This window comes from Heliangelus exortis, chromosome 2, assembly GCF_036169615.1.
Source record: "Heliangelus exortis chromosome 2, bHelExo1.hap1, whole genome shotgun sequence".
NCBI classification, from domain to species: Eukaryota; Metazoa; Chordata; class Aves; order Apodiformes; family Trochilidae; genus Heliangelus; species Heliangelus exortis.
This window is the reverse complement of record NC_092423.1, coordinates 82,113,383-82,135,655: the sequence shown is the minus strand read 5'-3', so window position 1 is coordinate 82,135,655 and position 22,273 is coordinate 82,113,383. Positions and strand designations below refer to the sequence as shown.

The following is a 22,273-nucleotide window of genomic DNA, read 5'->3' as shown; positions in this document are numbered from 1 at the left end:
GGCATTGAGATTTTAGATCTTGTTACACAAAAGCACTGAGAAGCTAACCTCTCTTTAAATGTGTTAACTTTTCTATTTCCAGCACTTTTGCAAATAGATCAAAGTACTGGCTTTCTGACTCCATTGGGAGAAAATGATTTATTTTATTTATCACAAATAGTGTACAATACAGTGTATACTTCATATTCTCAAGGTCTAAAGGAAAATCTGTTTTGAAGAAGAGAAACAGATGAAGATTGCATCAGAGGCTGCATCCATGACAAAGTTCATTTTGAGCAATAGAAATGTCTAGCATAGCTGACAAAACCAATGAGGAGCACAGCAAATTATGAGCACAGTTCAGAGTGTTTGTTCGGATGCATTTGTTGGGTAAAAGGACAGCTTTCTGCAAATGGTTGCGTAGGTCAAAATATTAAAGAGTTATAGTATGCTTCAGAAGCTCCCAGGCTTAAAGCTACTCACAGGCTGCCCTTTAGTTTGAAAAAGAATGTGGGGAGTACAGTTGAAATGAAGCACAATTTCCCAGGGAAGAGATTAATTATGCAGTATTATGTGGCAAGTTAGCAACAGTGTTTGCAAGTTAGCAACTGTTTATAAGAAAACCCAAACAGTTCTGTTTTATCTATGTGCAGACTATCCAGTTTACTGTGAAAATAGAGTAAAAACTTTCAGGGTGTAAGTTTATTTCTTTAGTTTATGGGAAAGAAATACCACTGATGTGGGTTTTTTTTTTTTTCAGGGAAGGGCGTCAATTCCTTATTAATGGACTTCCTTCCATAAAAAGATAAGATGTTTGTTTAGAAAACTTTATTTATGTGCAACTGTTACTAACAGGAAGATCCTGCAAAAGGAGAACATGTTTATCTCCAGTGAAGCTGGCACATTAATAGAAAATAGAAAAGGTGGTATTCTGAACTTTCAGAAGGTCTTTTCTTTTTTAACTCTCTGGTTTCATAAACTTGTGTAGAAAAGAGAATACTGTAGCTGTTACAAATGCCTGTAATTTTACTTTCCAGCTGGGTAAGTCTGTTATTTTTTAACCCACTGTTAAGTCCCAGGGCATTCAATTTTCTTTACCACACAGATGATTCTTTAGGTATATATATCTCATCTCCCTGCCTAGTGGTTGCAATAAGAAATTTCAATGTGTATGAAGACCAGAGTGTTTTAAATTATGCTATAAAGTTAGATTTTTACTCCGCTCACTTTTTTGGGTAGGTGGATTACTGCAATATAATTTTACCATATTGCAGGTTTTGTTTCTGTGAGGCTTACAGTAATTTACCTCCTCGAGGGTAAGGCCCCTGCAGTAACTTTTATTGCTTCTCAGTGCAGCATCATTAGTTTCCCATGTCTATATAAAGGTAGTTTTCCCTCTGTAACTATATTTAGTCTCCTCAAGAAAATGCTCATTTCTGTTCAGAGAACAATTGAGCAATGTTTCAGATTATGCTGAACGTACACTGAATAGTTTGCAAAGGAATACAGAGTCAAAGAAAGGAGTCTACAGATTTCTTCTCTGGAGACTTTTCCTCCTGTTTTTTAAACATCTCCCAAGTGACACTATTTAGAATAACACAAAGTCACTTGAAAAATAAATTCTTCAAAAGGCCAGGGCATGGTAACATTTCCAGTATGAAATTTAGAAGTTGGCTGGTTTAGAAGTGAGGTCCCCTCCTTCCCTCAGTTGTAACATGGAGCTCACATCATGCAGAGAGTAGAGCAGAACAGCATAGGGGATGAGAAAAAACCTGAACCTGCTTTTCAGCCAATCTTTGTTCTGTGCCAGAGCATTTTAGATGAGGTACTAGCAGAATTTGGGGCTATCTTACACTATGCATAGTGTAAATTGTGTCTCCACCCTTAAAAGCATGTACCACATAGCAAAATATGTAAGAGAAAACCTGTGAGTCTGCTGTTGTAGATAGAGCACAAAGAGAAAAGCCACTTGTGAAGTCTGACAGAATTAAACACGTCAGAGGTTTATTCAGTGATCTCATTAAAAGAAAGATAAATGTGTTTGGCTTATTTATTGGAAGAACTGTATAGCTGTGTATTTGAGTCTTTTGGAGGTCAAGAGTATTGTGTATTGGCAAATCAGTTTACAAGCATAATTACTTAATTTTTTTTAGTGTGTATGGGAAAATACAGAAATTGGAAAGAGGGGAAATGATAACGAAGGCCTCAGGAACTTTCTATAATAGCCTTTTCTGTGAAATTGAGTGGTTAATTCAGAATAAAACCATGAGGCTTTTTGTAGACATCAGAATTAGAAGAGAGCTCTTCAGTGCCTTTATCTGTGTAATAACTCTGCTGTCAACTCTAGAAGCTGGAAATGCAACTTGGAGACTGTGATAAAGAAGCTGTGTGCTATTTCAGCTACTGCAGTTTTCAGAACAGCAGCACTTTCATATAATATGTAGATGTAAAAGGAGCTATCTGGGATTTCATAGAATCATTGACCAGCTGGGGTTGGAAGGGACCTTAAAGATCATCCAGTTCCAAACCCTTTGCATGGGCAGGGACACCTCCCGCCAGACCAGGTTGCTCAAAGCCCCATCCAGCCTGCCCTTGAACACTTCCTGGGAGGGAGCAGCCACAACTTCCTTAGGCAACCTGTGCCAGCGTGTCACCACCCTCACAGGAAAGAATTTTTTCCTAATGTCTAAGCTAAACCTTCAAGTTTTAAACCATTTCCCATTTTACACACCTGTAAGAAGCCCTATCCCAGCCTGTTATTAACCAGTCACATGCCTGTACTAATAGGGTGATATAGCAGATAAAATATCCTGACATCTGTTTTGTAGATTTTAAACTTAGTTGTCATATGGCAAGACAGTGGGTTCAAGTAAAGATTGTGTCATTGCTTTTTAGTGCAGGTGAGGAACTGGCCTCACAGTTTCAGAAAGTTCTGTAAACCTTCTTATAAACCAGAACAATTTTCAGCTTTGTGTCCACTCTTGTATTGACTGCTGGATGTTGCTATAGACTAACTTGTGTGACATACCACAGGCTTTGCCCTGCTTCTTATGTTCCTCAATTTAGATCTCTAACGTGGGTAGCTGAGGACAATTGTTGATTCCCCATTCTTGGTCAAGGTCATACCTTTAGAGCAGACAGCTTGTTCCCAGTGTTTTATCAAGACTGTTGTTTCCTCACCAAGAATAACTTACTCATTAAAGAGGCTTACTTACGTGAATAAGTATTACAGCCAAAAAGAGTCACAGGCTTACTTAGAACGTTGCTCTCAAGCTCTCTTTCTCCCCAGTTTATTTTTGACCAATTTTATGCCTGAATGACAAGTTCAGCTTCAAGAGAATCATTTCACATGAACAAATACAAATGAGACTTTCATATCTTCCCTAGAGAAAATAAGATCCTAACAATAAAGATTTCCCAAATTTCTTGTTTAAAGAGAAGGTATTCTCAGTAATTTCTGTATGCCTCATCAAATCGAAGGAAATTAAAAATGTGGAAATACAGAGGAAATGCTGTTTTTGCCATCTTAATTGATGATTTGTATTGCTGACACAGTGTTTTTCTTCTTCCTCTTTCTTTCCCCCCCCCGCTTCCCTCTTTTCACGAGCTTCTGTGCTCCTGTTGGAAATAGCATCCTCCAGCAACATATGTTTCCCTGTTGCAGTGCATACAGCACTTGAAAAAGTTATGATTCTTCTGGCAATCATTAGTAGGAGTGCCTCAGAGCTGGCAGGGCAATGGTTTAGGCATCATAGCCATTTAATTGCATGTTCATTCCTAAGAGATACCTTTCACACAGCAGAATTTGTGTTACAGTACTTCTGTTCACCGTCCTTTTACGTATAAACCATTATAAATTGAATACACCAGAGACTGAAAGCTTAGGCCCTCTCTGGTGGGCCTAAGCACGTTTAGAGATAATAAGGAGCAAATACTCAAGTGAAATGTCCTGATCTTGAATTTGTGCCCATCTGCAGGCAACCCTGAAGTGCCTTGAGTGGCATTGCAAATAAGCAGAGTGTGTGGTGAAAACTTAACTGGAATTCATTCTGCCAGTAAGAACCACAGAATAACGTTCATGTTATTGGAGCAGGTCCAAAGGAGGGAAACCAGGCTGGTGAAGGGACTTGAGCACAGATCCTATGAGGAGAGGCTGAGGGAGCTGGGGCTGTTCAGCCTGGAGAAGAGGAGGCTCAGAGGAGACCTCATCACTCTCTACAACTCCCTGAAAGGAGGCTGGAGCCAGGGGGGGGGTTGGTCTCTTTTCCCAGGCAACTCTCAGCAAGACAAGAGGGCACGGTCTCAAGTTGTGCCAGGGGAGGTTTAGGTCGGACATTAGAAAGAATTTCTTTGCTGAGAGGGTGATCAGACATTGGAATGGGCTGCCCCGGGAAGTGGTGGATTCTCCATCCCTGGAGATACTTAAAAAGAGACTGGATGTGGCACTCAGTGCCATGGTCTGGTAACTGCAGCAGTAGTGGATCAAGGGTTGGACTTGATGATCTCTGAGGTCCCTTCCAACCCAGCCAATTCTATGATTCTATGATTCTGTGTAGTAAAAATAAAGGACAGGAAGTGAAGGAAGTGTATTAATAAAAATCATAATTAACATACTGGATTTGTTCAAAGTATTATGAAACCATGTACCTAACCAAATTTCCAGAATCAGTCCTGGAATTTTCAGTTCTTAAATTTCCCATGTGTATGTGTGTATGCTACAGTCGTGGGCTTGGAAGCAACTTGGAAATGTGACTCATTATCTTCCTTAGAAGTAAAATGTATTTTAAAGCAGTGGCCAAGTTTTTAGAAATGGTTATCTCAGCTGTCTGTAATTAGAAAGCTGAGTTTGTAGCTTGACGTTTTCTGAACTTTTAAGATGTCAGAAACTACGTCTGGTTGCTCAGCAACTCAGTATCTGGCCACTGTGATCTTGATGTATTATTCTTTACTATATCACCTTCTGTTGCAAAAGGAGTTTAAATTGAAATCATTAATATGACAATCTGAGCAAAGCAAGCATTTTTTCTGCTAATGTCCCCCCTGAAAAGCAATGGGGTTTTTTTTCACTTTCTTGCGTGTTTCCATGAAGTAATTACCACTCTTCTTCATATGCCACATTCAATCTAATGCCACAGGTTTGTGGTTAGCTGACTCCAAGGATAATCTTTGTTTGTGTAAAATCATACTGTTATTTTTGTGCTCCTCAGGTTTTCAAAATATGTATTTTTCTGTGGCTGCAAATTAAGCCCTAAAGCAGTGGATACAGATCCTGTAGAACAGTGTAGAGGAAGGTATGTTCCTAGTATGCACAGCTGTGTCAGTAAAGATGCCATCAGTAGAGCTCTGTGTGCCCTGTAAGTTAAAGTTTTTAAAATCTGCTTTGTCCCTGTGTATTTTGGATAAATCTGGTATTTCAAAATACAATACTCCTGCAGTTGGCTTTCCTTTTGAGTAACAGCTACGTATATTGAGAGAACCTATGTTTATGTGGATGACCACCTTTTTTCCTCACAAATTTTCTTGGACTATCAGAAGCATCATTTTATGGGATAGGCATTATGCCAGCAGGTACTGCCATTGTAGAGAAACTGAGGAGTCACAACTGGATGAGAACAGCTGCAGCAGTCACCTACAAAATTGAGATATATTGTAGGCTGGTGTCTAAAACCTGCTTTATTAGCATCTGCTGTGATCATCTCTGTAAGCACTGTGCTCTTACCAGCCTACTGTTTTCTGCCTCTTCCTTTGTGCATCTGATGTAATTTATGATTGTGAAAACTTCACTCTGATCAGTACTGTGCCCCACGAGGGAGAGTTTCAAATTGCTTTAGATTTAGCTAGATGGTTGATTCCACTTCTGTAGGCATTTTTACAGTGACACTTGGGGGAGGGATTGCTTGTTTTTTGTACTGCAGCAGTGCACATAGTGTGTTTTCTTATCTTTTAGGTGTTTTCTTATCTTTTGCCATGTATTTTCTTATGTACGTATGTTGAAGGTGAAAGATAATGAGCAGTGGAGACCATCTGTTTTAATCTGTTTTAATAAGCAGCTCAGCATTCAGAAAAAGGGTTGATGGGTTCAGATTAGATATCTCCCTTTCATAGGTTACATCTAAGCAGAAATGTCTACCAGAAGTCAACAAGATAGGAGTGCATGTTTTTATTATCATCTTTTAGAGAGGAAGGGAGGTTTCTTTTGACTCAGAGGTCTTCTGGGTGAGGTCTTCTCAACCTTTCTCTTATGACACATTTCCTTAAGTGTTCTGTGTATTTATTTTTGTTTAACTTTGGGGGGTTGGTTTTGTTTTTATTATTTTTTTTCTTTGTAGCATCCAGAAGTCTCCATGGAGAATAGCAGATACTTTTCCAGTGTTCTGAGGAAGGATGCAATGAATCAGTTTTTATTGTAGGAAAAAGCTGTTTTTCAAAATGTGTCATTTACTTCTTCAAAATATTGCATCTTCTAGGTCAATTCTCAGGTTTTTCTGAGTTCCCAGAAAATATGAAAGCAAGATTTGTTCTGAAGGAGGGAGGGAAATACTTCGTTGACTTACAGTTTTTTAAGAATGTTGATTAAAAGGAATTGAATGACTGCACTGGTACACCTTCCTAGTTTGTTCTAGTTTGGTGTTCTTTTTGTGGAAGGCAGCAGACTGAAATGTGAGTGGTGCCTGTTATGAGAGCTAGCTATGATCTTCTCTAGTTTTGGTGGCAGAGTTGTTATAACTCTCGGGCAATTTGCAGTATCTCTCAACAGCATTTTTGTGATGAGGATGGGGTATGGAATCTTTATTAAGATGCTCTTTTGCCAGAATCTCCTCAGGTGATCAAATTTTGTAAGCATAAGTGAAGAATATTATGCTTACATAAAGTAATCATAAAAGTATATTTCTTTTATAAGCTTTTATTTTTTCTTTTTTATTTAAGAAGTCAGCAGATAGTAAAAAATGTATGGTTTAAGAAAAAAACCTAATACTTATTTCAAGATTCCTTGAAATAACAGAGAGGTAGTGGACCTGTTCTCTTCCTAGTTTTTGTACTAGAGTTTGAAAGGTACTTGAGTGCACACTGTAGTGCTGTATGATGCCAGATCAGGAGACTGGGAACTTGTTGCACAATTGGCATGAGGCAGTATTCTGGTAAGATCAAAGAGTAGCTGAGTCTGTCTCTGTGTGTTAATACAAATAGATAGATTGTTCATAGATAAAGCCATTAAAAATGGAGATTGTATCTGGTTTGGTTTTTGTTTTTTTTAATTTCACATCATATTAATGTAGGAATTACTTATTTGGGATGTACTAGGCTGTTCTTGGTGTACTATTAAACTTTCTGTTTGACTTTTAGTATGCATTTCTTTGGGGCTTTTATTCTTTTGTCTGAAATGTATTTAGATTTTTACTTCATTTATGCATATCTATAAATGTTGAAAGTTTTTGAATTAAATCTTTTTCCTTTACACATATAGACATATAAAAAATAATTTATTTTGCCATACTGCCATAAACACTACTTTACTCCTTGGCCAGGGCAGGGAATTGCCTACTGTTCTCCAAGGGTGGTAAAAAGGTTCAACTTTGCTTTCCATTTTTCACAGTTTAAGGTTGCCCACTAGGCAAATAGTGAACATCAGCCTTGTGCAATAACATAGATAAGGAATGCACTTTATTTCCTTTGTCTAAGGATAGCACTCTAGTTCCTTTCTCTGAGCAGTAGCTGTTGAAAGCATTCTCAAGATGACGCACTGGAGACCAGAGTGCTATCTGAGATGGAAAAGATTGTATAAAATGACTGTATCTGTATTAAGTCTCTCTGTTGTGTAGAGCAAGGAGATAGAGAAAATATTGCTGAATGGTCCTTATGCCACATTTCAGATTTTCATGAAGAAACTCGGAGAAAAAAGTGGAAGTAGAGTTGGTGCTTGGAAAATAAAAGGATATTCAAGAGAACTATAAGCCTCCTAATGTGGCTTAGGTGCTGGGAAAAAATTACAAGAAATATAATAGAGAATTAAATTAATTGGCATTTCTGTGAAGATATTGAATAGAGTAAAATATAGCTCTAGTAAAACAGAAACACTGCCTTTAAACTTTTAGAGTGCTTTTGATGCATTGAGCAAATGGATATATGTGGTCTGATTAATACAGTCTGTTTGGGTTTCCACAAAGCTTCCACCAAGGTATTCACCAGGGTTTTCTCGAGTAAACCAAGTCTCTGTTCCATAAGGAGGAAGGTCATCTTACTCTTGAATAACGTGACTGTAAGTAAAAGAGAAGAGGAATCACAGGTTAGAACTCAGTGATGTGTTTATCTATTGGTGAAATCTTGCAACAGTTTTGGGGTATTTGAGGATCCATGTTCTGCATAGTAAGAAGTGACGTGGAAAAAACCAGTAGAGTGACAAAGTTTGTTTCTGATACGTGAGTAATCCAGATAGTAAAAACAAAGGCTGAACATGCAGAGCAGCTGTTGAAAAGACCTTATGAGACTGAGTGCTGGCAGCACTTGCAGGTAAAAGCAAGTAAAATTCCATGTAAGTAAGTTTGAAATTATATATATGAGGCAAGGGCACTCTCATTCCCTAAAACTTTGTAAAATATTGGTGTGTCTGCTGACCATAGCCAGTTAGGAAGATCTTAGGATCGTAAGGCACTTTTCTTTGAAAAAGGTCAGCTCAAAGCTCAACAGCAATCAAAAGAGCAAATCAGATGTAGAGTATTTCAGGAGAGGAAAAGAGCATAAAAAGAGAACTTTATACACCTCTGTGTTCTTAGGTGTATTATGCCAGCTTCAACACTGCAGTAGTGTTCCCCTTGTTTCATAAGGCTATTACAGAATGGGAAGACACTCATGGAAGAACATAAAGGGTGATCAAAGGTGTGGACTAGCTTAATATGGGGACAAGCTTTCAACTTAAGTAGGACCTGTTTCTTCATCTTGAAAAAGTGGCATGAGAAATATGGATAGAAATTTGACTGTTCATTCAGCCATTACAGAAGCATTTGAAGCTAGTAGGAAACAGGCAAACCACACAAAACCAAAGAGTGTTGTTCTTCAAGCAGTTGATTGGTGAAACTCCTTACCAAGGGTTGATGTGGCTGCTAAAAGTTTGCATGAGCTCAAGAGGAGACTGAACAATTGCTACAAGGATGAAAAATCTGTTGAAAATTTTCAACTATAAACCACACCGAGAAGTCCCTGCCATGAAGATGGTTGGTGGCTGCAGAAGTATTAGGGAGAAGGTGATACTGGACATACCTTCCCTTTAATGCTCCTCTAGGTGCTTGCCACAATCTGATACAGAAGCCTGAACAGAACCCTTGGTCTAGGCAACTACAACTATTTTTGGAGAATGCTGAGGAACTGGAACCTAAATATTAGTCTTTTATGATCTGATACTACTCCAGGAAAGTCACTGGCAGCATTCTCAGTGACTTCATTAGGTCTCCTTATCACTGGTAATTTGATAACCAGGCAACCTGTCTCTTGTTAAAAACAGAAACAGCTGTCTTTGATTGCTGTTCCCAATTATTGCTGTCTTGGTTTTGTGCTCATAAGTGAAAAACTCTGCTTTTGCAGAGTAAGGCCATAAGTTTTGCCAGTAAAACATGAGCAATAAGTGTTTTCCACCATGAACCCTAAAGCAACTTACAGCCCTAAAGTACAACTTCATAGTGTAGCTGTAGTCTCAGAAGAGCCCTCCAGGACTCTGAGAGTCACATTTGCAGCTCCTCTGGGCTTCATCTCAAAATACTAAGATGCAGATATGCAGCTGAAATCACAAGTAACTGGAAGTCGTATGAGTGAGGTCTTGTGCAGTTCACTGGACATGTGCCTTTCACTGGTGACATAAAAAGCAGCATGAAAGGCTTGATCCCATTCCAGTTGAGATCAATATCAGATCCAGGTCCATGCCAATTAGTCTCTAGATTGCAAGTCCTCTGAGGAAAGTTGGAACACTTCTGTCTTGTGCAGTGATGGGGTTATTGTTTTGCTTAGCAAATGATGATATTTGTACCTTCAGGAGATAGCAAGTCAAATTGATCTCTTCCAGCATGCTGCTTTCCTGAATCTATACTGGTTTTGCCCAAAGAATTAGGCAATACTTCTTCAAGAGGAGTGCATAAGGGTGCAGCTTTTTTCAGTGATCTTCATTTAATTGTCATGTGTTGATAAAAGCATGTACAAACCGTTGCCCTTCAGAGACATGAAATTCAGTAGTGACATATATTAAGCTTTATAGATACAGCAACCTCTGTAACTGGTCACAAACTTGAAAAGTTTTATCTATTTAATACTTCTTCTGGTGCTGAACCTGGCTAGTGCTAATCTGCTACAGAATCTATTGTCAGGATGTACCAAAACCAATTACTAGAAACAAGAGTGAGTAGTAGAAGGGGTCTGTGTTTCCTTAAAATTCCCCACACCACAGTAAATTGTCGAGAAATTAGAACACAGAACAATTAATTTCCAATTTGAAGTTGTGTTGTTCATTTTTCCCTAAAGAACTTTAAACATGATATTCAGTTAGCTGATTGATGTTCTTTTCATGTCTGACAAGACAATATTCAGATGACAAATGTGAAACGAGCTGACAGAACATCAGATATTGTTTGCAGTGCATTCTGGATGCTTAGTTTAGCTAGACAAGTACTCTCTAGTTTGGATAAATGGTGCAGGCCTAAATTAAAAGAAAAGAGAGAAAAATACAGTGATAGCTGAAGGCTTATCTTGCTGTCATTTAACACAGAAAGAAGACGTTGCTAGTGAAAGGGAATAATTTGTACTTCTTTTACAAGAAAAACAGCTCCAAAAAATAATTCTGGTATGTGTACACTTAATCAAACTGTTCCTTCTTTAAAAATTGATTTAAAATTCTACAGTGAGATGATACATGTTCTGTAATGACTGCTTTCTCAGTATCTTCAAAGAATATCAGTTAAGAGTATGTTACATTTTAATATAATTTTACAGAATTGTCTTCTCTGTACTTCTAAAGAAATCCCATAGTCCAAATTGTGACCTGTCCTCTTCAGAGCTCCTAATGCTCAGCTTTGTGCTGCTGCATATATGTCTCATATTAAGCACAATTTTTCAGAAAGCATTTTAATAACTTTAGGCAACCAAGTTATTTTCCAGGAGGTTTTGTGTACTCTTTTTTTTTTTTTTTTTTTAATTAATATACATATTTTCCAACACTTTTGTCCCATAATTTTAAATAGAGTAAGGTGTATTGAATTAATTAAAAGAAATCTTAGCTCAGTCATTAAGTGATTAAGTGCAGCTGATTATATTTTTTCTGAAGTTTGGCCAGTATGAGCAAGAAGGATGTTAGCATAAAATTTCAGTGGAGGTTTATGTTAGCCAGAAGGTGCAGTGTCTCAGAAGTGCAAGGGAAAGTAAGACTGCCTTTCCACTGGCCATTTGAGAAACTATTTTTACTTGGACAAAGTGCATGCCTCATTAATAAGTTTTGCACCAAAGGAACTTGAAAATTTAAAGTCTGGTTTAAAATTATGTCCTTTTCTGAAAAGAGAATAGTGCTTCTTTAGATTGGGGTAAAAAGCTGCTCCTGCCACTGTGTGGCTTTACTGTGTTTTTAGAAGTAGTTATTTTTTACCATTTTGTCCAGGAAATAGCAGCAATGTCAGCACAGTAGTAATTTAAATTGATTACCTGTTTTAGCTGGGGACTGAACTGAGTGAAATGCTGAGTACTTCACGCTTTGATTTGGATAGGCTATTACTGCAGAGAGGTGGGAGAATATAAGCTACAAAGTTCTGTGAGATTCCTCCATGGTTTGCTTTCCTGTTGTTCTCTGCAAAGTAGTCTAGTCCTGACCTCTTAACCTGTGTAGATACAGTCACTGAAATGAAATCAAAGTCAGACTGACCTGGTGATTTGTATACAAGAACCCAAGCAAGGTGTGCTTGCATTGTCTTTACCATTTAACAAGCATCACATAATAATCATGCAGAATTAAAAGATGCATGGTTTGACAGGAGAGCTTCTGGTTTAAGACAGCAGTTCATAAAAAGTACTTTCATTTTTTTGCAAGAAAACATACAATCAGAATGGTTTGGATTGGAAGGGACCTTAAAGATCATCTAATTCCAACCCCTCTGCATGGGCAGGGACACCTCGCACTAGATCAGGTTGCTCAAAGCCCCATTATCCAACCTGGCCTTGAACACTTCCAGGGAGGGGGCAGCCACAACTTCCCTGCACAACCTGTGCCAGCGTCTCACCACCCTCACAGGAAATAACTTTTTCCTAATGTCTAAGCTAAATCTCCTCTCTTCAAGTTTTAAACCATCACCCCTTGTCCATGTGTCTTGAAAGCTGAGTCCTCGAATTACGTGCAAGAAAAATTCTTGGAATAGTCTTTTCACCAACATGAATAGCATTCTTGATCTTTTGCAACAATCCAGTTGCTTCTGGCTGTGAGTTCATGGATCACCTGCCAACTGTTTCTGAACAGACTATACTACCTGCCTTGGGAATAATACCACAACTTGCCATCGGGTGAGATCATGATATTATCACTTGACCTCCACATGTGGTCTCTGTCAAGCACTTCATTGAAAACTGGCAAGACATCAGGGTCCGAACATACTGTTCTATGCAGCCTTGAATTTTGGCAGGGCTGCAACATCTAGCAAGTAAACTTCATCTGGCTTGCAAGTCACAGACAAATAGGACAGGCTGATGTCATCGTAAGCTTTAACTCTAATTAAAAAGAAAGTATGTGTCAAGTAACTACTCGGCTTTGTTCGGCAAGGTATTTAGGGGAAGTTAATAGACAAAGATAATTTTTAGAAGGGAGGCTTCTGAAGAACTGTCATTTAGTAAGCAATGAAAAATGACTCTAACACTGTGCTTAATTTAGAAACTGTATTTGTGTTGCTTTTCAGATTTTGCTTGCAAGTCCACCTTTCTTAGATCCTAAATTAAAAAGGTAAAAAAACATGAAATAGAAAAATTAACTAAGTGAATGCATACTTTGTAAATCAAGCTTAATGGCTTAAGGATATTGCATTCTGGTCATTGCTTAGCCAATTAAGAATGCAAGAAAATACATCACATGTAAGTATAATCAAGTAAAAACTACTTTTCTCTGCTACGTAAAGCAGTGATTCATGTGAGCTAATTCAGTCACATCCCAAAAGTAATATAGAAGTGGGGAGAGGAGGCAAATCCAGTTCCTCTGTCTGCATACAGCTTCAGTTTTTCACCTCTTGAAAAGGTCACCTCACAGGAGAAAGAGGCACCTCATGTTGTTTGCAGTGTGCTTACCTGAATCAGAACATTCTAGTTCAACAGCCAAGCCCTGCTGAGTCCTGCTCAGCTCTGTGTCACTGCCACTTCCAGGCATGGATAGCAAACAAAGTGCCATGATGGGTTTCTCTAGCACATCCTTCCAGCTGACTCTGTGATTTTGAATAATAAAAATCCTGTGCTTATGGGGAGTAGCTTGACATAGAGCCATGTTATGCTGCAGTCCCTAGGAATGCATCGTATTGATGCTGTGGTACCTCTTTTCTATTCCTCCCGCTTCTGGGTTTCTGAAGGTTGTGGAAGTGGGGGCTTCTGTCTGCCCCTTGTGATAGCTGGAAGGAACTAGACTTAAGTGGAAATTTACAGGGGGCAGAAGGAAAGCATGACAAAAAGTTACCACTTGACTTACCACCTAAACCAGCTTTCCCATGGCTGCAGATGCAGAGGGATGAACACTATAGAAATACGTAAAATATTTTTTTCTATATGTTGAGAAGACTTCTGAGGTGGTTGCCTGGATTTAGCTCTAAGTACTAGAAATCAATTTTGTCTGTAAGTGTAGAGGAAAACTTAAGCTCTGGGAGGCGTGTCCCTTAGTGGCAGTAGAAAGGACATGGTTCTTACTTGTTCCTGATCAAACATTTGTCATTGCCTTCTACTTTCTAGCCCTAACAGATATTAGGCTACATCCTATCCTTTTGACAGAAAATTGGATAAATATACAAAATAAATCTTGCAGATCTTCAGCTGGCTCATGACATCTCTCAGATTTGTAAGTCAAACAAAACAACGAGCTGACCTGTAATCCTGAATGTGAGACTGAGGAAGAGAAGGCAATGACTCAAGGAGGTGACAGTGATCACGTCAAACTCATTGACAACGTTGTCAGAATAACTACTGAGCTGAAGTCACACTCTGTGTTTTAAACTCTTATTAATGTTTCTTTGTTCAAGTAATTCTATTTCTCTAGTAAAAAAGATAAGTTCAAATATGAAATGAACACTTGAGATGGGTTTTGCCATTTTTGTTTAGCTTCTTCAGAGGAGAAATGAATCTTAGCAGGAAATCACTTTGTGGTGGTTTTAAAATGTGACTTTTAAGTGTTTGAGGTTTTTTTTGTTGGGGTATTTTTTTGTTGGTTTGATTTTTCGCTCTGGTTTTTGGGGTTTTGGACTTTTTTGTTTTGTTTTTTTCCCTCCAAATGAAGACATAAATGAGGAGGATTACATTGTATTCAGAGAAACAGAGGAAGTTCAATTCTCTGCCAAAGCAAACATCCGCAGACTTGTGTAGTCTACATATTTCAATGCATGTGAAAATATTTGGTGTTGTAGAGTGACTTCCTTGAGTGGAAATAATATTGCAGCTAGTAATGAGATTTTGTAAAAGAAGGAAATCACAGCTATCTTGGTAATTTAACATCTCAAATTTGTTTATGGATAGTTTCCTGTCTGACACATTTAACTGAATAAGTTAAACTGTTTAAAGAAGATTAGGATGACATTAATTTTTAACTGCCCTTGACCATGACATTTCACAAAGGGTGTGTTCAATAAAAACAGATGGAAAAATGAGCTTGCCCTTTAACCTTTTAGTGGCTTTTTTCTGTCAACTGATTTAGCTTTCTGTTGCCAGTCAGCTGAGTATTCAAGGACATCCTTGGCTTTTGTCTTCTTAATTTTATGAATAAAATAGCCCAAGAGCATAGCAATTTCTATAAAATTCAATAATGCTAAGCTATTTGTCTCTTACTGAAACAGATAATTTTCTTTCAGTCACAGCTTTATTTTTGATAATGCAGACTAAATTTCTTTACAAACTGCTTTTTAATATCAGAATTATGTCATGAGAAATAAATTAATTTAAAATCAAGCAGCATAAAAGTAGGCAAAATGACACAGCATTTTGTGGAATCTGATTAAAATATTAATGGTAAGGGTATTTTCAGGACAGCAATGCAGTTAAATACAGCCTGGTTATAAGCCAGGCTTTCCACTTCATGCAGTGCTTGAACACCTTCAGCAGCCAAGCCTTGAGCAGGGCTGAGGTGCAACCATCATGGGGCTGCATGGAAACATGGTGATGAATTTCAAAGTGAGGAGGAAACACCCAATCCACAGCAGCATTGTGTTACCACAGAAAAAAAATGGGTGCCCTGCTTGAAGAGTTAGTTGGTGGACTGACTGTTCCAGTCCACAGGTCTGTATGGACTCGAACTTATTTTGGCGGTAGCTTGGGAATCTTCCCATCTAGACTTGTTCCATGTGAAGTGGTGTGTCCAGGCTAGCACGAGCTATTGTGTCTGGTTGGCCCAAATTTCAGTCTTGCTATCCCAGCATACTTATTCATATGGCTCAGTTTAAGAGTTTTATTGTCAGCTTTGTGAGATCCAACACAAAAATCCAGATGTACGCAACTACAGTGACCTGTCCAGAGAAACTGCTTGCTAATTTCTAAAGTGTAGTTATTTTTTATTTCAATGTATTTTGTCAAAATAACAAGTTTTTTCAAATAATGTCCTCTTTAAAACCATTTCCATGTGTCAGGTTTTTTTAGTATCTCTGTGTATGTTGTTTTTGTGGTACGTTGTTGCATTGCATGGGACCTTACTAAGCATTTTAAATAACCCAGACAAATGCATTCTACAACATGAGGACATTTTATTGGGAAACATCAGGCTGCTGTCTTTGAATGTAATTTGTAATGAAATGATGCATTAAACATTCAATTTTTAATCAAATTATATGGGGTAGTGTCCAACAAGGAAACAAAACAGAACTTTGGTGCTGAATAGACACTTTAATACAATATAACTTACAGTGGTCAGCCTCATGAATTGCTCATACACCTATTTTCTTTGAGAGCTCCCTGAATTTTCCTTTGTCAGTGTGTGCCAGTGAAAACCCTAATAATGTATGACCTATCCAGGGAATATTAGGCATATGAGTAAATGTTGTTTAAGACACGTTAATGTTCAACTGGGACTTCTTGTGGTTTCTAGTGCTAGGCATGTTGAAGCATCTTTTGCCTTGTGAAAATGCAGAATCAGCTAGATAGAATAGCTTTTATATCATCAGGTTTAGTGGACAGATTTATGTCTCTGTTCTGAAGCTGAAAGATTTATCTCTGATTTTGCTAGGATGGCTCCTCTTAGATCAAAATATTTTCTTCTCAACAGCTTTAAATTATGTACAAAATCATGGCAAAATATTTTTTTTAAACTCTGAAACCATAAATCCTACATACCAACCTTCTGCTTGTCTTTCGTACAATGCTATAGAAACATCAGTGCAATTATATTTATAACAGGAGTTTAAAACTCCTGTATGTGCCTTTTCTTTTTACTTCTTGAGCTTCTTGTAAAAAGGCTCTTAATTATTTCAAGATTTCTTATAATTCTTTGTGAAGGGAAGAGGGTTGTAATGGTCATCTAGTTTGGGGCAGTCCTATTGTTTGCTTATGTTTAAATTAGCTCATAATTATTCTGTGGATCATATTTAAACACTCTTGTAATTTAATAGGCATTCTTGCCCCACTCAATATCATCACCAGCAGGTGTATCAGAATCTGGCTTGCTTAAATCAGAATTTATGTCTAGTCAGTGTTGGATGATAGAAACCAGTTTGTACTCAGGACATGCCAGTGATTGAATTCAAGTGTTCTTTTTCGAGTCCTTGATACTTAATTCTAAAAATATTTTCTACAAACAATCGCTCAGTGTTTCCCGGAGCAAGGAATTCTGTATACAAATGAGGCAGAAGTCACAATAATACAAGCATTTTATAAAACAATAGAAGATCATGGGTGTAATATTGCATAAAAAGAAGAAAGAAGCAAGAGACCACATGAGCTTTCTGAATAAAGTTTGTCATACAGTATGCATTTTCTTTTATTTTTATATGCTAAACCACCATGAGACATCCTTTTAAACCAATCCTTGTTCTAAACATAATCATATTGCTGAAAGACTATGTGCATCACCTGCAGCTGTGAATGTTAGCAGAAGGAAAATTGCTTTAAAGTGAATTTTGCTAAACCTGGAAAATGGTTAGATTTTCATGTTTCCATTTTTCCTTTTTTTTTATTGCAATGAGAGTAAAAGGAAAAATCTGTTGCTTTAAGACAAATATTTTTTGAAATTGTAGACTCACAGAATAGTTTGGGTTGGAAGGAACCTTAATGATCATCTAGTTCCAAGCTCCATGCATGGGCAGGGACACCTCCCACTAGACAAGGAAATCTCTATGGAAATATTGGGAAGAGTGGTTTGGATTTTGAAACATAAACTCTGCACCTTTTTTTTTAACCTCTCAGTCATATGTTGACTAGATCCACTGAGGGGTTTTCTGTTGAGGCACAGTGAGAATCATTAAGATCTTTCTACCAGTTGTCCAGGCTTTCTCTAGTAGGTGCGGATGCCTGCTTCAGCACTGATACCTGCAGTTTTTCAGGGAAAACCTGTTATAGGGAACTCAATAAAGTGTTCTTTGGTTTTAGTTTGCAAGTCTGAGAAAGTTTTCCAAGGCAGTTTTTAAGTTGTTCTTTGCTAATAGTGTTCTTAGCTGTGTTTCTGAGCTAGGATCACTCAGCTGCTTTCTAGTCTGTATCAGTCCTTCAGAAAGTATTTCTCTGTCAGATGTCCACTCTTCTCCCCAGACACCAGTCTTGGGAGAATGGGTCTATGTGGCTCTCTGAGTATGCTGCTGTACCATTTTTAATCTGGTTTTGGAGACAACAGAGTGAGATTTTCTTCTTGGTCAAAGTAGTGATTCAGATAACTGCATTATATTGCCAGTGCCACCAAGTGGGCTGCAAATATTGGTGGACACTTGAGGGATGGAGGAAAATAAATTAATCGTATAGTTTCTGGCTTGCAGAAGGAGGCTCAGTCTCAGGAGCAGTAAACCTGAAATTTAGTCCTACTTTGGTCTGTGAATAAAACAAAGGTAGCATTTGCCAGATAACATAGCAGGTACTTACATAAATAAATATTCCTATTAGAAAGATTAATAGTGAAGGGTTGATAAATACATAGTGAAGGGTTCTCCCTGTACGTAGAGAACAGGAAAGGCAGAGAAGTGGATCTTACACTGGAAATTTATCTGAGAATCTTGTTGTCTTTGAATGCTTGGTCAATTTTAGGTGATGGTGGCTTTTGTTTCCTTGGGCCTCCATTACTATTATTCATCGATTCACATTCAGTGCAACCTAACCCAAAGAAAATACTATACTTTTACACATGAGGAGACTCAAAGTGAGTTTAAACAACCGCTCTTAGAGGATCCACGGACCTTTTGCAAGTAAGGTAACTGTCAAATGCAACTGATTGAAATTTTCAAGCATTAGCCTGTAGGATTCTTTTCCATGCAGTTTTGGCTCATAACATCCCCATGATATTGTTGTGCTCTAAATATATTCTGAAATCTTATCTAAAGCTCTCACATTTTAATAGAGGTGTTGAGCTTTCACAGAAGGAAAACACATTCAGCACATTCTTCAGATATTTTGTCTGCAATATTGGAAGTATTTTTCGAACAGCAGGTGAGACATGACATGAATGTAATGGAAAATTATTTTTTGCATCATACGTGGTCTCATCAGTATGGGAACAGAAATGACACTGTCAGACTTCAGTCCTTTTGGGCAACGTCTTTGGCTCAGTTGATGGTATTAATTATAGTCAGAGAATACATATTAACATCTTTTAAAAAGATATATTTGTTGTGCAACAGAAGCTAACTTAATTTCAATTAGTTAAAAATATAACATCATTAAGCAAAAGCACTAAAATTAGGAAGTACTCTGTTACAGTCAGAGAGGGGCTCCTCTAACAAACTTTGGATGGGAAATTACTTCAGGTAATGCTGCTAGGGCTTGATTTCTTTATAAAAGAAGCAGTCAGACATAACAAATTATTTTCAGTTCCTATTGGCTTGGTATATACAATTGCAAGAAAGAAGCAGAAAGTTCTTTGTGTTTTTTTCCACTTATGTTTAACCTTATAGGTTTACTGGGGCTGGCATTAAAGAACTAGTCTTAACAGTTTTTATGACCTGTTCCTGAACTAGACACTTCTTATATACATTTTAGTGTTGCTGGCTTTAATCAAGTTTTTCATCTTCTTTATGATATTTGTGAAGTATACTGCACTTAGCTGACAGCATAATAAAAGGATTTTTGTGCGTGTATTTGACCAAACTTGCACTATTGCTGTTGTGGACTGTTTCTAACCTTTTCTTTAGCTGTAGCAGTGTGTTCTTCCATACATCTGTCTCAGGTTTCTCAGAAGATTCAAGTAAATAATGCATACAGCAGAAAAAGATAAGCTGGTTTCTTAGAAGGATCCTTTCTTCTTAGTAAAGCAGTAATGTATCTTTGAGGAATTTGACTATACCAAACTAACATCCTTCACTCATCTGGTTGTTGGGAAAGGATGATTAGTGTTCTCTATCATTTCATGTGGAAACACGTTTCCTTACTTTCTGCCTTGGTTCTCAAGATTTCCTACATTTACGTTTTAAATCACTAGTCTGTCCATTTTTCGGGATATAAATAAAATGGCCTTTTCGCCTGGAGAGACAGGAGTGAGTGAATGTTGTATCTTTAAAATGCCTTAAATAACTGCAAAAGTTGTGGCTTGTGCTTGTGAAGGGTCGGGGAACTTCAGATGCTGTCTGTCTCTGAGATAATCTAAGTTATCCATAGCTACTGAATTTTGAAGACTTCATAGAGTAATTATGGTCCCAATTTTGATAATTATCTCTCCTTTTTTAAGATAGTATACTGACAAATCAAGATACAGTATTAAATGCTCACACATCTTTAGTTATATAAAATGCAGTGCAGAAGAATGCAATTTTTTTTCCAAGTGCCTATTTGCCGGTTGCCCCAAATGGACATGAAGATGTGCAGCATTAGGGGGCTGTCCTCAATGTCACTTCTCCTCTGTGAACCACAGCCTGATGAATCTGATTCACTGAACAGTTTCCCATGTTCAGCCTTATATTGGGTCTTCTGGTTCTATAATAATTGAGTGGGTGCTGGGGTGCAGTTGCTAACAGGTTTCTCCATATGCAGTGTGAGGGTTCACCAAAAATGGGTGGAGAGTGTCCAAATAGCATGTGACATGGTGGTTATTAAAGTATTCTCCTGAAAGGTGGGAACTGAATGTTTGTGTTTATAACCTGAGACCCTTCTAAGTGTTTTTAAAAAGGAAGGCTACCTTAAGTGGGGAAGACCCTGTTCATGTCCTACTCTTTATAAAATTCATTTTCTCCAAGTTTTCAATCAATGTGGGAAAGGATGTGTATAAATGAGCACCTTTCTCTGTCTCTGAACTCTGATAATAGCTTTGAGCAATGTGAAGCTACTATTTGGTTAATGAACTCTCTCACAGCAAATGTACTTAAGGGTTTAATTATCATCTGGATTAAAGAAAGATTATTATTATTGTTTAGACCTTTGAAATATTAGAAAACCACCAGGGAGTTCTGTCTATTAGATATCTTCAGCTATGGGGAGTATCAGGATGGACAGAGCAGTGAAGTGATGCATGTGAAGACTGAGGAAAGCCAACAGTATGCCATGGGTGGGCAGCTCCCATCACCCTCCACCTCAGCCAAGCCTGGTTCTCATGTCAGTATCTGTCAAGTATAAAAATTCAACAGATTTTTCTACATGTTTTTGGTTTTATTATTACTGCATTTCTTGTAAAAGGAAGCAGAGCTATGTTCCAATAAGCTACAGAAAATATTATGCAACTTGGTGAAAAGCAAGTCAGTTTTAGTAAAATATTTTGTATTTTTAAAAGCAGTGTAAACAGTAATGAAGTCTTAGCTTGGTGGAACTGTTGGAAGCCAAAGTGTTATAGATCTTTAGAGTGATATTTTTGAAGTCCAGTAGACATAAAGAGAGTACAGTAGGATGCTGTATCATCACACAAGCAAACTCTTAATTCTGATTCCTCTCTCAGAAGTCTTTAAACAAGAATTTGAGAGGAAAGTCAAAGAAATGAGGGAGAGTTTATTACCTACACATATTAATTGGAATATTTAGCCTTAATTTAAAGTCTGAAGAAGCTAATAGAAAAAAAATAGGATCATGTTGTGGCTCAATCTTAACAGCACATGTAGCATAATACTGTGTGTTGCCAAGTGTTGGGCTCTCCAGTTCTCTTTTACTAAAAACATTAAATGCCTGCCAAATAGTGTTTCTGTTGTGACATCCCTCTGCAGTTCTTCTCCCTTTCCTTCTGAGTTTACCATACCTCTTCTGATCTATCTTTTTAGTCTCCTCTTGTCACTATAATTACCCCTTACAAATACACTTTGCTGAGAAATTAGTTCATGTGACAATCACTTGGTTTTTTTGTTACTGTTGGTATATATATCCTGTACTGTACCTATTTTTTAATTTTGCTAGATTTCAAAAGGAGCATCCCTGAACGATTTACAGAAGAAGAAGAGGCGTGCCCCTCTCCCACCAACTGCATCTGCTCCTCCGACTCCTGCCATGCCAAACAGGACAGAAGAGAGGGAAGACAAGAGGAAGAGCACAATGGGTGAGAGACATTCTTTCCTCCTGTGTAATACCATGCATGTGCTTTCAGTGCTCCTCCTTTGAAGTTCCCTTAATTCTGTTCTGCTGTGAGTTCTGAAACTTTTGTAACTGGGGGAAAAAAAAATTCTCTGCAGAATGAAAGTCTGGAAATAAGTGTTTGTATACTACCTCTTTTCTTTTTTTTAATGACACTATTCAGAGCAGAGTACCATGGGACAGTAAGAGGTAGATAACATCAGATAATTAGAATGTTTGGTACAAGGTGGATATTGAAAACCACTAGTCCTGGGCACAGTCTGCACCTTTAAGATCATGGTGGTTTTGCTTATAAATGGAAATAGTAAGCGGAAATGATAGTAAATGGTGACAGGACAGGCAACACGGAATTCATCTGAAGCCAGGAGGTTCTGCTAGAACTGAAGTACTGGTTCAGTAACTCTTCATGTTCCTAAGGCCCGAA

The 22,273-nt window shown here is 37.8% G+C and overlaps 1 protein-coding gene across 24 annotated transcripts in view; it reads left to right on the top strand.

Annotated features, from left to right (window-relative positions):
* Window positions 1-22,273, top strand: part of COBL (cordon-bleu WH2 repeat protein) — a 174,509-nt gene that overhangs the window by 98,438 nt on the left and 53,798 nt on the right. For all 24 annotated transcript variants that reach the window (XM_071736761.1, XM_071736759.1, XM_071736760.1 and 21 more), the window contains one exon: window positions 21,676-21,814. In XM_071736761.1, coding sequence (XP_071592862.1) covers window positions 21,676-21,814 — 139 coding nt within the window. The remainder of the gene's footprint in view (window positions 1-21,675; window positions 21,815-22,273) is intronic.